This window comes from Callithrix jacchus, chromosome 13 (genome assembly GCF_049354715.1).
Source record: "Callithrix jacchus isolate 240 chromosome 13, calJac240_pri, whole genome shotgun sequence".
Lineage (NCBI taxonomy): Eukaryota > Metazoa > Chordata > Mammalia > Primates > Cebidae > Callithrix > Callithrix jacchus.
In genome coordinates this window covers 55163340-55178931 of record NC_133514.1, presented here as the reverse complement: position 1 = coordinate 55178931, position 15592 = coordinate 55163340, and the positions used below count along the sequence as shown (strand labels likewise).

Genomic DNA, 15592 nt, shown 5'->3' with positions numbered 1-15592 from the left:
TTTCCTTCCAGCCTTTTCACTGAGAAGCACTTCTGTTCTTGCCATGTAGAATAAGTTATACTTCCCTTAGAGTTCCCCTAGACTTCTCCTATACTTCCCCTATAGTTCTTTTATAGTTCTCCTGTAGTTCCACAATAGTGACCCTATATTTTCCCTACAGTTCTGTGCTCTCCCTTGGCTCCTGACTCTGGAGAGCTTCTCTTATTCACTGGACTTTTCCTCTTTATTCCCTGCCTAAGAAACTTCTGTACATCCCTAAGCGTGTGCTCAAGCAGTGCTTCCTAGAAAGCCTGTACTGACACCATCCCCAGGACCATCGTTTGAATATTTGTCTTCCCCAAAACTCATGTTGAAATGTTAATCCCCAGTATTAAATTAGTATTTAATCTCCAGTGTCACTATTAAAAGATGGGGCCTTTAAGAGGTGATTGGGTTATCATATAAGAGCCCTCATAATGGATTAATCCATGGATGAATTAGTGGATTAATGGGTTATCATGGGAGAGGGACCAGTGGCTTTCTGAGAAGAGGAGGAGAGACTTGAACTAGCACACTCAGGCCCCTCACCATGTGATGCCCTATGCTGCCTCAAGAATCTGCAGAGTCCTCACTAGCAAGAAGGCCCTCACCAGGTGAGGCCACTTGACTTGGGGCTTCTTAGCCTCCATTACTGAAAGAAATAAATTTCTTTATAGAGTTTTAGGTATTCTATTATAACCAACAGAAAACAGACTAAGACATCCAGTCAGGTCTCCTCCTCTGTGTGCTATGGGAGGCAGTTCACTTCTCTGTATTGTAATTATTGCCTTGTCTGTTTATATCTATCCAGACAATAAACTCAGTTAGGTAAATGATGGTTCTTTTAACTTTATGCTCTCTTATATGATAGAGTATGTGCCCCATAAAAGATTGTCACTGAATATTGGTTGAATGAATGCCTGAATCCATGCACATGTGAATGGTTTAATACAAAATGGCCTGCAGATTTGAGTAAGATGTGTGATTTGCTATTCCTGTGTAGATTCTAAGCTAAAATGATTGCTGCTTAGCACTTGATATCTCTTCCCTATGTACTTTTTCTCATGAAGCTGAATCTGACTTTTCATGTCATTAAGTAAATGAGTTAAAAAATTTTTAAAGGCTCATTCTTGAGAGTCCATATGACTCACTAGAATTACGTGGGGCTCCTAGTCCAGGGCTGCTTACTCATACTCCTCTCAACATAGGCATAAATCCAAAAAGGAGGCTTTCTTATACTCAAGTGCCCTTAGTACAGCCTTGAATAGTTGTGAGGAGTCAGTAAGTGCAAACTTTAAATTGTTTTTGAATAAGCATTCTTTTGAGAGATACTTCTATTAGGAAGAATATTAGGAGATTATTACAAAAGTTTATGATTACAGGATTCATGCCATAAGTAAACATAAATAAATGGATAAATAGCCCTAAGACCTCTTTGGTGTTGTTAATAAACACAGATATGAAATCTGCTTTTATGGCTTAATTTCTTTTCCCTTCAAAAACCAGAGATATGATTCTTTTTTAGGTTGAAAACGAGACTATCAAGTAGAATGTCTAAGATTATCCCTAGGGCTAGAATTTACTTATTTTCTGCAGTGGGGTGAGAATCAGAGACTGAATATCTATGGAAAACAGACAGGAGCCTTTCTCCTGTTGTATTATTAATGCTATATTTGGTTTTGTTTCATTTTTTAACTTCTTAATGCTGTCTATGAGAACAAAAATAGGGCATTTAGTGAAAAACACACGCAGACATAATGTGGGACTTTATATTCTGACTTAGGACATTTTATGGTATAAACAAGACTGTTTTACAGATAATGCTAAAGATAATGTTGATGGAACTTTTCTTCCCCACTACTGATGTTTCCTTCCAAGTGGCAGGAACTATACTATTGCAGCACTCCTCTCTGCTTTCTCACTGCCCAAGCAGAAGCTTCCTGGGAGGAAGGGCTGAGTATACCTAGCCCAGCCCCTTCTTTGGGGAGCTGACTGCCTATGGGAACCCTGTCCCTCCATCCTGTGAGTTTGACAGCAGCACTCAACATATGGGAGGCCTTGTGGTTTTCTAGTGTGGCCTGGGACTGGGTTGGTGAGTCTGTTTAATTCTGTGCTTCAGGATTAGCAAGCCCATTGTTCCTGCACTCTTAAGCCATATTCTGCAGTTTCAGGTTTATCAGTAGTAAGATGGTACTTTGATAGTCGCTCTGCCTTTCTCCTTGAATTCGTCACTCAGGTGTTCCAAAGCTCGGGAGGGGCTGCATGGTGCCAGTTGTTACGCCTGTGTCCTCGCATATGTCTGTGAGTTTTCCCAGCAGCCCTGACAGTGGGTGGTATCATGTCTTCTTTACAGGCTAGGAAAGTGAGGTTCTATGAAGGTAAATCACTCCAGATGGCCACTATAGGTTTGGCATGCTAGTCAGGCTAACTCCCAAATTTGCGTCCCTTCGGAGATTCAGCCGGTGAAAATATCACAAGATAGAAGCTTTTAAAGGACTTTGAATAATATAAATCACTGAATATTACAGATGAGTTCTATTTTTTTGTAGGCCAGCATTTTCGTAGCTATGAATATAAACATTTTAATAGAGCCTGCAAGTCTCTGAGTGCACAGGTGCTTGCCCACCTCCCAGGCTCCATTGGCTGCCTTAACTTCATCCAAAACCTGCAGCTCTTGATCACCATCTTGAGCTACCTGTACTGTTTCTTATAGCTAGAATGCTCTTTGCTTCCCACCCTTCCCCTTTGCCTGGTTAGCTTCTGTTTACCCTTCAGATCTCAACTCACATGTCACTTCCTCAGACTAGCCTACCACAGCCACTGAATCTGCAGCTGGTCCACAATGGGATTTCTGCTAGCCAGCTCATCTTTTCTAAACCACCTTGGCCATCATTTGTGATTATGTATTCACTTCAAGCTTATACACCCCAATAACTGGAGGCCTATAAGCCCGGCCACCACTGTTCTTTCGTTTGCCATTGTGATCATAGTGTCTTGACACAGTGATAGCACCTGGTTGGGATGCCAAGAGTGGTCACTGGGTGAATAATGGACATAGTGCTTGGACATTATGCTTGGCATAATAGTCATGTATTAGCCTTCAAGTCTTTTCCATTGTTTTTTTACTAATACTTATAACATGTTAAAGATAGCCTCTTTCCTGACTGTAAAACACACACACACACACACACACACACACACACACACACACACATGTACACACGTGTTTTCAGGGCTGGATATTTATATTTGTCTATGGGGAACTGTTGGTGTGAGAAACTTTATATATATATGGAGACAGAGAGAGAGCATGCAGGAGAGAGAAAAATCTCTAACCTGCTTTTGAGACTTTAAACCATTGGAATAATAGAATGGATTTCCAAGTGTGCATAACTAAAGGGTTACTTAGTATATGGGGATAATAAAAGACCAAACTGCCCCAGCTGTGGAACCTTTTTGTGTGGACCTGGGGATATGGGATGTAGAGAGGAACATTTCTTGTTACATATGAATGTCACTTAATAATTATTAGGAACCTACTTCTGCTTGGTTTTTGTATACACAGGAAGAACATCAAAAGGGTTGAACTATTCTTTTAGTCCTGTTCAATAGGGAGTATACTCTAAAACCTAACTTATATTTAAATATTATTCTTAATAAATTGTTTATTACTTAATTTATAAAATGAGGTCAATAAGTAATAGGGTAGTGAGTGAGCTAATTTGATTTCCTAGTCAAGCATAAAAATAAGAGAGAGAGCAAATGTTGTGGCCAGACGCGGTGGCTCACGCCTGTATTCCCACCACTTTGGGAGGCCAAGGTGGGTGGATCACGAGGTCAAGAGATCGAGACCATCCTGGTCAACAGGGTGAATCCGTGTCTCTACTAAAAATACAAAAAATTAGCTGGGCATGGTGGCACGTGCCTGTAATCCCAGCTACTCAGGAGGTTGAGGCAGGAGAATTGCCTGAACCCAGGAGGCAGAGGTTGCGGTGAGCCAAGATCGTGCCATTGCACTCCAGCCTGGGTAACAAGAGCGAAACTCCATCTCAGGAAAAAGAAAAAAAAGACCAAATGTTGATAGTTTGAGAACAAGGTAATGAAGTTTTCTGTACTTTTACTCCCCCATTGCACTAATTTAATACAATTAATATTTTGAAGAGGCAAAAACAAAAAAAAATATGTACACTTAATTTTGCGCTGTCAGTCTTTTTATTTTTATTTTTTTGACATGGCGTCTCACTCAGTTGCCTAGGCTGGAGTACAGTGGCATAATCTCAGCTCACTGCAACCTCTGCCTCCTGGGTTCAAACGATTCTCTTGCCTCAGGTTATAGAGTAGCTGAGACTACAGGTGCCTGCCACCACGCGTGGCTAATTACTGTATTTTAAATAGAGACAGGGTTTCACCATGTTAGCCAGGCTGGTCTCAAACTCCTAACCTGGTGATCTGCCCACCTTGAGCTCCCAAAGTGCTGGGATTACAGGTATAAGCCACTGCACCTGGCTGCATCGCTCAGTCTTCAAAGTGTTGATCATGACAGAATTTTAGTTTCCTGCTCCTGGTACAACTGCCCATGGGTAATAAACAACGGTACCAAAATCTGCATGAAAATAACATGGTTAACGTGCTGTTGGGTGTCTGATTGTTTTGCTCTGACAGCTGACAGTGCTTCCTTTTGTCCTCCCCACCCTGCTTGATACAGGGCATTGATGTGCGAGATGCTCCTCTGAAGGAAATCAAGGTGACCAGCTCCCGACGCTTCATTGCTTCATTTAATGTTGTGAATACCACCAAACGAGATGCTGGAAAGTACCGCTGCATGATTCGCACTGAAGGAGGGGTTGGAATATCAAACTATGCAGAATTGGTAGTTAAAGGTATTTAATGTGTTTTTATACCTCAGAATATTCTATTAAAGTAGATATGTTAGGTAGTTGTTAGTTCATTATTCCTTTAAGGCATTAAATTAATCCTTGTCTGTTTCTGAACAGTGGTTTGATGACAGGCTATTTTGATGGATTGCATTTTAAGTACAAATTTTGCATGTGAACAGTATTTTTGAAAAATGTGTTTTATTTATGTTTATTTAGTTGCTTACAAAACAATGAATGTGCTCTTGCCCAAATCTCCTGCCAACTCTATATACAGAGATTACAACCTATAAATTTCTTTTTAAAAATAAAATTTTTTACTGATAGAAAATCACTTAAAATGCAAATATTCATCAGCCAGGATGTTTATGATAGTTGGGTGGTTAATAAAATGAAGCAATGTCAGTATAAAAATGCTCAGTCCTATCACACGAGCCATATTGATAATACTGTGTTAACATTCATAATGTCCCAGTTAGGTTCTATTGCTGTATTTTGTATGACTGAAAAATTGAGTCATTATATTTAAGAAGGTGGGGGATGAGGGAAAATAGAAAGGAGAAATAAGTTTTCTTTAGCTAGTTTAATGAGTTTTTTATAGGCTGAGGAATTTATAGAATTAAGCCACCAAGACAATTTTTGGTCCCAGACAGGAAAATTTGGACTTTGAGGTGTACCATAAGGCATTTTTAGACAACCTGTGGCAGGCCATTGCTGTTTTTCCTAGGAAAACGGAATGATGCCTGCTTTAAGAAAAGTTTTCCCTGTATTTGTTAAATATGGCTCATAAAATTGAGCTCTCTACATATATAATCCCAGCACTTTGGGAATCTGAGGCCAGAAGTTCCAAGACCAGCTTGGACAACATAGTGAGACCCCATCTCTACAAAAAAATTTTAAAAAGTTAACCAGGTATGGTGGCACTGCCTATACTCCCAACTGCTCAGGAGGCTGAGGCTGGAGGATCACCTGAAACCAGGAGTTGTCTCACTCTGAACCCAGAGTGAGACCCTGTCTCTTAAAAAAAAATTGACATGTTTTGTACATGCTATTGCTTTTATCTGCACATTTCTCTAGGGAGGCAGCTTTAAACGTTGGTGGATTCAAATTCTAGAACTAGGTATGTGGATGTGGGCCAGTGGCTTGCCCTGTCTGTGCTGCTGTTTCCTTATGTGTGAGGTAGATATCAGATGATAATAATGTTATCCACTTTATAGAGCTATGAGGAAGATCAAATGCAAAGTGTACATAGTGAGTAGTGGGTGCTTGATGGGCCCTTGGTGGGAAGGGAGAGGAAGGAGGACCGAGATTAACTTCTCTCTGGTACAGTCTATCAGTGGTCTTCACTGGGGAATGGATGTCATAACTACCTTTCTAATTTTTTTTTTAAATATAAATACCTGACCATCTATTCTCTCCTTCCTCCTCTTGCCACACCCATATTGAGTCAGAATATCCAGGGACACAGACTCTGTTATAAAACCTCTAGATGAGTCAGCCATATGCTCTGTTGAGATATTACCACTGCCAGTCTTAGTCACATGTAGCTTATGAGGGACAGTGCTCCCTAGTGAGTCCACCTTGAGAACTAATCATCTGCAGCAGTGACTGATGTTCGGCATAAGGAGGTACACATTAAGATATCCACTCTGATAATGTATTTGCCACAGCAGATTCTTAACATGTTTTTGTTTGTGATGAGACTTGAACCAGCCTAATACTTCGGTTTAATGTCTGTAACAAAACTAAGATTCTTCCCTGCTATTCACACCCTGCCCTGTTGAAAGTGCTCTGCCAAGTGAGACATCACAATGTACAAAAAGGACACTAGTTTGCCTACAAACTGTTTTGTTGTTTTCTAGTTCATCATGATCATAATCATCATTACTACCACTATTTAATTTTTATCTTGGTTCAGTTGTTTGTGATTAATTTTCCTTTTCTTTCAGTTGCTGCACTGCTTCAGTGTGACCTGCCAGTACCCGTGTTAATGATTAGTAGGATACAAATCTAGTAGTATCTCTAAAAATTGCCTGTGAGGAAAAGTTAATTTGTAGAAAGTTATAAGTAAATTACAAATTTCTAGTCTACCAGAACAAACATAAATAGAAAGAATGAATGGGTTCTATTCATATTTTGCACCACATTTCCTGTCTTATGATAGCGTATTAGTATCTTGGCTCACTGTGATAAAAGTTTCCAGGAACTTCTTTCCATTTCTGCACACTGCCACAGCTTGTGGCAATTTGCATGCAGTTAGGACTCAACTATGAAATTTAAGTTTTTCTGCAATTATAATTTTATGGCCATGTTTTGTATATACATATATTTTTAGATGAGATAACATGCTAGATACTGCTAGTTTTTATAAAGTTGTTACCTTTAGGGAATTACTTCAAAATATACACTAACATTTTTAGGCCACTTGTCTGTAACACTTTTTTGTATACCATATAATATTTGGAGTGCTAATGTTTTACAAATGGGAGAAACACAGTACATAGAGTTTGTAACTTTTTAAGGTCCCGCATTGATTTGTGGCCAGCTCCCCAAATAAAGACCAAGTCCTTTAATTGGTTAACCATCACTCTCATCTTTATTCATGTCTAACCACTTTTGGTAACCAAGGACATACAAATATTTCATATAATCTCTACAGTGCATGTGTATATGAATATATATGTCAATACCCTATTTAGTTACATTTCTATATTCATATGTAAACATATTTCATACAGTTAAATATGATATTGCCATATTGATGTATCAGATATTTACATATGTGTATCAATTAGATATATGTCTTTGTGCATATAAGTACTCTCATTACTGGCTTGATTTAGAACTAGTTTAATGGTGTCCTTTCACTTGAATTAAAAAATATTTTAAATTGCTTTTTATCACTTTGTAAAGATTAAGATTCTTCTCTCCTCCCTCCTTATTTTTTTACTTCCTTCATCCTTTCCCTTGGGAAAATTTGTTGAAAATTTAAATGTTGGCCAGGTGCAGTGGCTCATCCCTGTAATCCCAGTACTTTGGGATGCTGAAGTTGGCACATCACTTGAGGTCAGGAGTTCTAGACGAGCCTGGCCAACATGGTGAAACCCCATCTCTACTAGAAATATAAAAACTAACCAGACATCGTGGCACATACCTATAATCCCAGCTACTCAGGAGGTTGAGGCTGGAGAATCACTTGAACCCGGGAGGCAGAGGCCGTAAAACCACGATGGCGCCACTACACTCAGCCTGGACAACAGAGCAAGACTCCATCTAAAAACGAAAATTTAAATGTTGTCTTATTTTGTACTGATTCTTCTGTAAACCAAAAGTCCTTTTGAATGTCTGTTCCAATTATTTCCAGTTCTAGCTGAATCTTTCATTTGATTTAGCATATCTGGTACTTTTCTTTAGCATATCTGGTATTTTCTATATTAATTCCCAATGGGTAATTAATATAGAAAATATTCTCAGGAAACAAATGCACTAAAGTCCTGCCTATTTTTAGGAGACAATGTTTTGAGTGAGTGAGTGTACTCATGACCCTTTGTGACTTTGCCCCTGAGTTTTATTTTGAATGGCAGTTCAGCAACCCTTGCTTGCATTTGCAACTTGAAAGTAATTAACTGCTCTTTCCGCCTAGCTACATAAATGCCTTAGGATGTGCCATAAAAGGCTCATTTCATGTCTTGGTTCAAGGAATCGCCTAATGATATGAATTGATGTTAAATCATTGTGAGTTAAGGCAGAGCTGTTTAAAGAAATAAAAAACGAGCACAAAGTTTCCGTTTATAAATAACAGGAACAATATTTTAGTAAATGTGCATTATATTTATAGTCTCTGAAGTAAAATTCATTTACAGCTTGTTGTCTTATTTTGACTTAATCAAGTGAGATTTCCCCAGCAATTTTTAAAAGTCAGTGTGACTTATTCCACCTTGAATATGAAAAAAAAAACTGAGACACCCAACCCAACAAAGGGAACCAGTGTTGCTGGCTTTTAGCTGGTCTAGGAATTAACCCAGTATCATCTCAGGTGCAAACCTCATGTGGTGCTAGCTTCCCTGAGGTCCTCTTCAGCAGGAAACACAGCTGTGATTGATTAGTTATGTTTGCCATGCAAGAGGATGCAAGAGGGCAGCAGAAATTTCGGTAAGCAAACCAGCATATGTCAGTAATAGGATATAGAGGATTTTATTTTTCCATACATTTGTATGAGCAAAATGAGGAGTTAAAAACAGGACATGCCAAAAAGGCACAAATCACCCATGGAAACAGTCTTAAAAAAAATCACTAGATCTATGTTTTTCTGAGAGGGAGATTTATTCAGGTAGAAATATGTTATTTTGTGCAATGATCTCATTTATCATGTGTGGTATCATTGACAGTGACATTGGCACATGGAATACCTTCATTTGGTACCTGGAGAGCCTTTCAGAGAGCATCTAACTAATATACCGGGAATACTATTTATCATAAAATTAACAATGATATAGAAAAAGAGTCGATCTCAGATTTTAAAACATGAGAGACACTTATTTGGGTTGTAAAGAGTGTTTGCTATTGATTTCTTAGTTTTATCAACTGGGCCTGGTTTGTTCTTAGCTTCAGAGCTTTCCCTTCTATTCAGTGCTTTAGTAAGACTTATTACTGGAAGTTCCCTTAAGGGCAGCAGTGGTGGACTTCATAATCCAGAATGCTCAATTCTCCTGTAGCAAATTGAGTCCATTTTGATTGTTATTTTGGGAAACAAGTCATCCTGGAGATTTATTTTTGATGAGATAAACTAATTTCAGCTACGTTTTAAAAGTAATGATATCTTTGGAATATAAATATAAGGAAACAATTTAATGATGTAGAAACTATACCTTTGATGATTTTGAAGACATTCTCAATAAGGAGATTGATGATGAATGCTTCTTAGAGCTTAAATACTTGAGAGAACTTTCACCAGTTGACTTTAGTGTGAGAAAAAAAATTCCTTTGATATCTGGGTAACTGACTCACTCTAATGAGACAGCTCACTCATTTAAGATATTGTTACTATTATTCTAAAACAGGCACCACTTTAATGCATATTTCTCTTGAGAATATTTTCTGTATTAATTCATCATTACAAAAAGTATCAGATATGCTAATTTGCAGATGGTATGCAAAATGGTTGGTATCCTAAAACAAATTAGGGTTATGCCTACTTGAATAAGCATATGTGTTTAAAGATGGTTTATTTCACAATTTTGAATGCTGTGAAAACCTTTATCAATATGCTTTTTCTTATTAACCTGAACAAATTGTTTGTATCAATTTGTTCCTGAAATGTTAATATCTTCTACATTTTAATAACTGATGCATGTTTAGCTCTTTTAAGAATGAAGAGGAAAGCATCTGAAAGACAGCTTTCTGGTTTGCCTTTCAGAACCACCTGTTCCTATTGCCCCACCTCAGCTTGCCTCCGTGGGAGCCACCTATCTGTGGATACAGCTGAACGCCAACTCCATCAATGGGGACGGGCCCATTGTCGCCCGAGAGGTGGAGTACTGCACGGCCAGTGGGAGCTGGAATGACCGGCAGCCAGTCGATTCCACAAGTTATAAAATTGGACACCTTGACCCTGATACAGAATATGAGATTAGTGTGCTCCTGACCAGGCCAGGGGAGGGTGGCACTGGCTCTCCTGGGCCAGCTCTCAGGACGAGAACAAAGTGTGCTGGTGAGTATAAGGAATGCTGCAACTAATTGTCATTGTCTTTCCAGGTGTTGATTGGCAGCACTGGGGTTGATCAGATGGCTAGCGTGCTTCCCCTAGCTCTATCAAAACCTGTGTATGAACAAAAATGCCCTTAGCCTGTGAATAGTTGACTAACACCTTTGAACTTGGGGATCATTGACCTTGAGGCTTGGTATTTTTCAGCCTGCCCCCCACCCTTTTTCCCATCCTTAATTTACTTCTTACTCCAAGTACCACAATAGTTCATACAAGAATTGTCTGTGAGGTTCACAGAAACTGTCTACTCTAATGATGTCCTCTAATAGGTCAGACCCTCTTAATTTCGCCCCTTTGTTTTATGTTCATAGTTAATGTGCTTGCAGCCTAGATGGGCTCTGGAATAACAGATTTCATCTTAGAGATTGCCTTAAAGATGTGTTTTCGTTGATGGGTGTTTAATGGAGGGTCTGCTGGCCAGTGACTTGGGGCCATCTGTATCATAAGCAAGAATAATTTGTGTGCTGGGTGCAGTCTTTAGTTTCTTAGATTATAAATTTCTAATTGTGCTAAACCCATTCTGCAACTTAAGTTAAAGGAGAGTTAATGGAGAGAAATGTGTAAAATCTTCCAAAAATCAAAACCTGAAGAAAGATCCCCCATTAGAGGTTGTTGTGTTGTTTCTATATGGCTACTCTCTGGTAGGAAGCGGAGAGAAGCAGTATATTGGGATACTGAAATGCTCTTTTATCATGTAAATGAGGAATTTCTGTGTTGAATTGTGTGCTGAGATGAGGAGATTCCATAAATTTTATAGTGTTAAATATTCAGGTAGCATTCAATAAGAATACATTTATCAATGTTTCATTTCTTTCTTAAGTTTTAAAAATGCTTACCATAGTCCCTTTCTGGTAGGAGTAGGAGAAATTATTAAACCTTAACCATTGTAGCCAATTAAAAAATTTATTCTTCATAATTTGTATTCTACTATGTCCACAAGTTCAATACTCATGGAAAATTCTGTGTTTTAAAAAAGATATTTGTTAGAAAAGCAAACAGGTACTTTTTTTTTCCTGGGGATACATGCTATTGAGTACAGGGACTGGCCTGGGTTAGTAAACTGTATATTTTGCTGTTTTGTACATCTTTCATCTGTTTCTCTGGCCCCACATCTGTATCCTCCTGGCATCTTTGTGCAGGGACTCTGGTCCCTGGAATAAAACCTGCTGTTTTGAACTGGTGATTCCCACAGCCCTGAGTGGTGGCTCTAAAGAGACAGGAGAATTTCCCAATCCTTTCTCTTCCTGTCTTCTTTAAACCTTGTCATCTCCTCTATTTAGTTGAGTAAATTTCATTATTGTTGTAAAACAATTTTATCTCCTCACTTGTTGCAATGAAGACAATAACTGTGGATAATATTGCCTATATCATTTTACAACATAGACATCACTTTCGAATCCGTTAGTTGTTTTACCATTGCCTTATGAATTCTCCAGGGCAGGTTCTGTGATCCCCATATTACAGATCAGGAAAGTATAGCCCATGTGAGCTTCTGTCCACTTCTAAGCTCACTCTGTAAGAAGTAAGTTTGGTGTATTTCACTTTACTCTTATCTTAAGCACTCCTGTTTTGGGCATGGCAATATGTAGTTTCTCTGTCTTTCCAAAAGCAGGTTAGAATTTCATTGTTTAGATTGGAGAGTGTGATCTGTTTCAATTCTAGTCACTAGCAGCCCCACCTACATAATGTTTCTAATCCTATCCTTTTTTTTTTTTTTACACATTTTTGCCTTTTCTTTTGGTTTTGTGTCTGTACATCTCAGTTATTGACACATTGCTGTATATATTTCCACTGATTATAATGCATGTGTCTGTGTTTTCAGTAAGACTTTTGATATTGCTGCATGATGTGTAAATGGATAATGCTGAAAGAGACAAAGTACCTTTTTATAATAGATTGACAGTTCTTTTTAAGAAGTGAAAACCAATTTTGAATTGATATTTGTAGGCCCACACTCTGCCTTAATGTGTGAAATCTCACCTAAGCCAGGAAGCCTAATGACAATGTGCCCTTTCCTCTTAACTGTTTGCAGCCTGCAGTTGGCACTGTTCATGATGCATGGTCTGGGTGTGCCCTGCACTGGCATGGAATCCCCCTTACAAAATGGCTGGGGAAATGTTAGGTGAGAGGATCAAAATTAGAAAGAAGAGGGGGAGGCATATTAGATGGTTGAGGAAAGTGAAGTCAAATGAGACTTCTTGCTATAGGAAGAACTGTAGTTGACTCTTTCTTAAGCTGGGGTTTTGAGAAAATCTGCAGGTAATATCCATAATCACTGTTTATGATCTGTGTGGAATTTTGGGGAGCTGGAAGAAGTTAAAGGGAAAAAGACAGATGCTGTAAAGAATAGAATCAAAATTTGATATCAGTTCCAAAGTGTTATACAGATGGTTTGTCGGCATTTGGAGTACCTAAAGAGGAAGTCACGGATTTCAGAAACCTGGGAGACACTGGAAGCATTCTGCAGCAATTAACAGAAAATATCCTTGGCCAGGCACAAATGGTGAATGAATCTAGTAGGGTAATAAGTAGTAGGAATAAATCTAAATCCTTCCTGTATGGTTTAAAAAAGCCAAGTGTACTGTCTTGGAATTAGAGTAATACAATTTAGCAGCAATATATATGAAGAAGAGATTGAGGATTTGGCTTCAGTGAAAATATATCTACGATATCACCCATGTTGTATTAATTATCCCTGTGATGTTAGTGCTTTACCATACCCTACAAAAAAAAAAATCTAAAATAATCTTAGGTTGCATCAGGAAAGCAAAATGACCATATTGAAGGAGGTGATAGCCTTACTCTACCAGTGCTGTTTAGGCTTCCCATAATTCTCACTTTAGTTCCTGCTTTTTAAGAGAAACAGAACAAAATAAATTTTGCCCATGGGGAGAGCAATCAGGATAGAAAAGGTTGTGGAACCTTTTTCAACCAATGAGGAATGGTGGAAAGAACCAAGAATGGGGTGAAGAGGAAAGGCTGAGTCATGAATAGTGAGTTTCTTCTGGCTGATTTGTTCAAGTATAACCTGACATGGTAGAAAGTGATTTCTATGTTCAGAAGAGGATTCAGCTGGTTGACCTTGAAGATCTCTTCAGTATGAAATTCTGTGATTCGTTTCTTGCTTTCTTTCTGATGAGATGATCCACTGGATATTTCTACCCTGGAAGTCTTTCAGTTTCATTTTTATTTCATCCTTGTCTAAATATTCCATAATCTTGCTTATCAAGTACTATTCTTTGGGCAGTGAAGGTCTGCTATGACTTTTCCAAAAATCTGAGCAAAGGGGGCGTAAGTTTTTATTACAGTGAAATAGAATAAATTTGAAGGACTGACTCAATCTGAGATATGCTGCCTGGTTTTTGGCCTAAAATATCACTTCATCCATGAAATAATAGTGCTTTGGGGTGCTAGAGCCAGAGTCAGCGGCTGAGACCACCGGCTCTGGGAGCAGCCACCTGGGTTTGAGTTTTGGCTCTGCCTGGCACTAGACACAGGACTAGAGAAAAACTGCTAACCTTCTCTAGGCCTGAGTTGCCTTATCTATAAAACAGAGGTGATGATAATAATATATATTTCGTTGTTGTGTTGTGAGCCTTAATGAGCTAATGCATATTAGTTGCTAGAATAAACTCTTACATAAAGCACGTGGTCAATTAGAGTTAACTACCACTTAATAAACTTTTGTCTTTTAATGTTTTCATTCAGAAGAATTAGACACAAGCAACCTCATTACCCAATGTTTTAGAAATGTTACTTATATGGGAAATCTAAAATCTGAGAACCATGGTTTTCTATTGTGGGCTCATAGAATTCCTCACAATTGTGCATTATATTCTCATCTGTTGAATGCATTTATTTTGGCCAAGCTCTATGTTTTCATTTCTGTGCTGCATCAGTGACACCTGTCCTATTATTTTTTTGGTGACACCCATGAAACTGTATTAGCTTCTTGTATTAAAATGGCAAGATTACTATTTATTGCCCATTATCTCTACAGTGGAATTGATTTTCCTGTGTGGCTTATAGATACAATCTCATTACCTGGTTGGATTACTGCAAGGATTGTATTGTAACACACTTCGAAAACTCTTGCTTCTTATGCTTCTGAAAATATTTCCAAATATATATACAAGCTCTCACGTGAGACCTTGATCCAATCCTGTAGCTTCCCTGATTCCACATCTTCATCTCTAATGTGCACATCTTATGTGCAGCCTGTATTTCACAAGCAATTAAATAGTAGCTACTTGAAACAGAGAAATGGCTGATGTTGTTAGATTAATTTTCACAGTGGGCTTTTTATGTCTTTTAGTTGGAGATACTTCTTTTTATGTATTCTGGTTATAGGCTAACTGTGGTTAAGTGACTTGCCAGTAACTGGCCCAAGAGCTAATGAAGGATGATTATAAACAAATGATTAAACAATTAAGATTGGTGAGAGTAAAACAAAGGTTAACTTAATATGTTCTTTAGCATTAAAATATTTGAAAAAATTATGATTGTACCTTAAAAATTATCCATAAGATATATATTGAGCATCCATATTTGCCAGGCACTGTTCCAAGCCCTGAGGGTAGAGTGACAAGATTTCTGCCTTCAGAACTTATATATTTTGGGATACTGGAGAGAGGAAGTATATAGGCAGCATATGTGTTGTATATGTGAAGTATATACATGTGGCCAAGGCAGGAGGACTGCTTGATACCAGAAGTTTGAGGCCAGCTTGGGAAACATAGCAAGACTCATTGCTACAAAAAATTAAATTAAAAATTAGCTGGGCACGGTAGCATGCACTTATAGTCCCAGCTACTTGGAAGGCTGAGATAGGAGGATAACTTGAGCCCAGGAGTTGGAGATTACAGTGAGCTATAATAACACCACTGCACTCCAGCATTGACAGAGTAAAACCCTGTCTCTAAAAACAATACACACA

At 38.4% G+C, this 15592-nt stretch overlaps 1 protein-coding gene across 34 annotated transcripts in view; it reads left to right on the top strand.

Annotated features, from left to right (window-relative positions):
• The window catches only part of PTPRM (protein tyrosine phosphatase receptor type M), an 866690-nt gene that overhangs the window by 382079 nt on the left and 469019 nt on the right, over nt 1-15592 (top strand). For 16 of the 34 annotated variants that reach the window (XM_054243977.2, XM_078347758.1, XM_002757062.6 and 13 more), the window contains exons 6-7: nt 4724-4898; nt 10309-10602. In XM_054243977.2, the coding sequence (XP_054099952.2) occupies nt 4724-4898; nt 10309-10602 (469 nt within the window). Of the gene's footprint in view, nt 1-1938; nt 2111-4723; nt 4899-10308; nt 10603-15592 lie in introns of those variants that run through there. The other 18 variants (XM_078347769.1, XM_078347765.1, XM_017963876.4 and 15 more) reach the window with 2 other exon arrangements.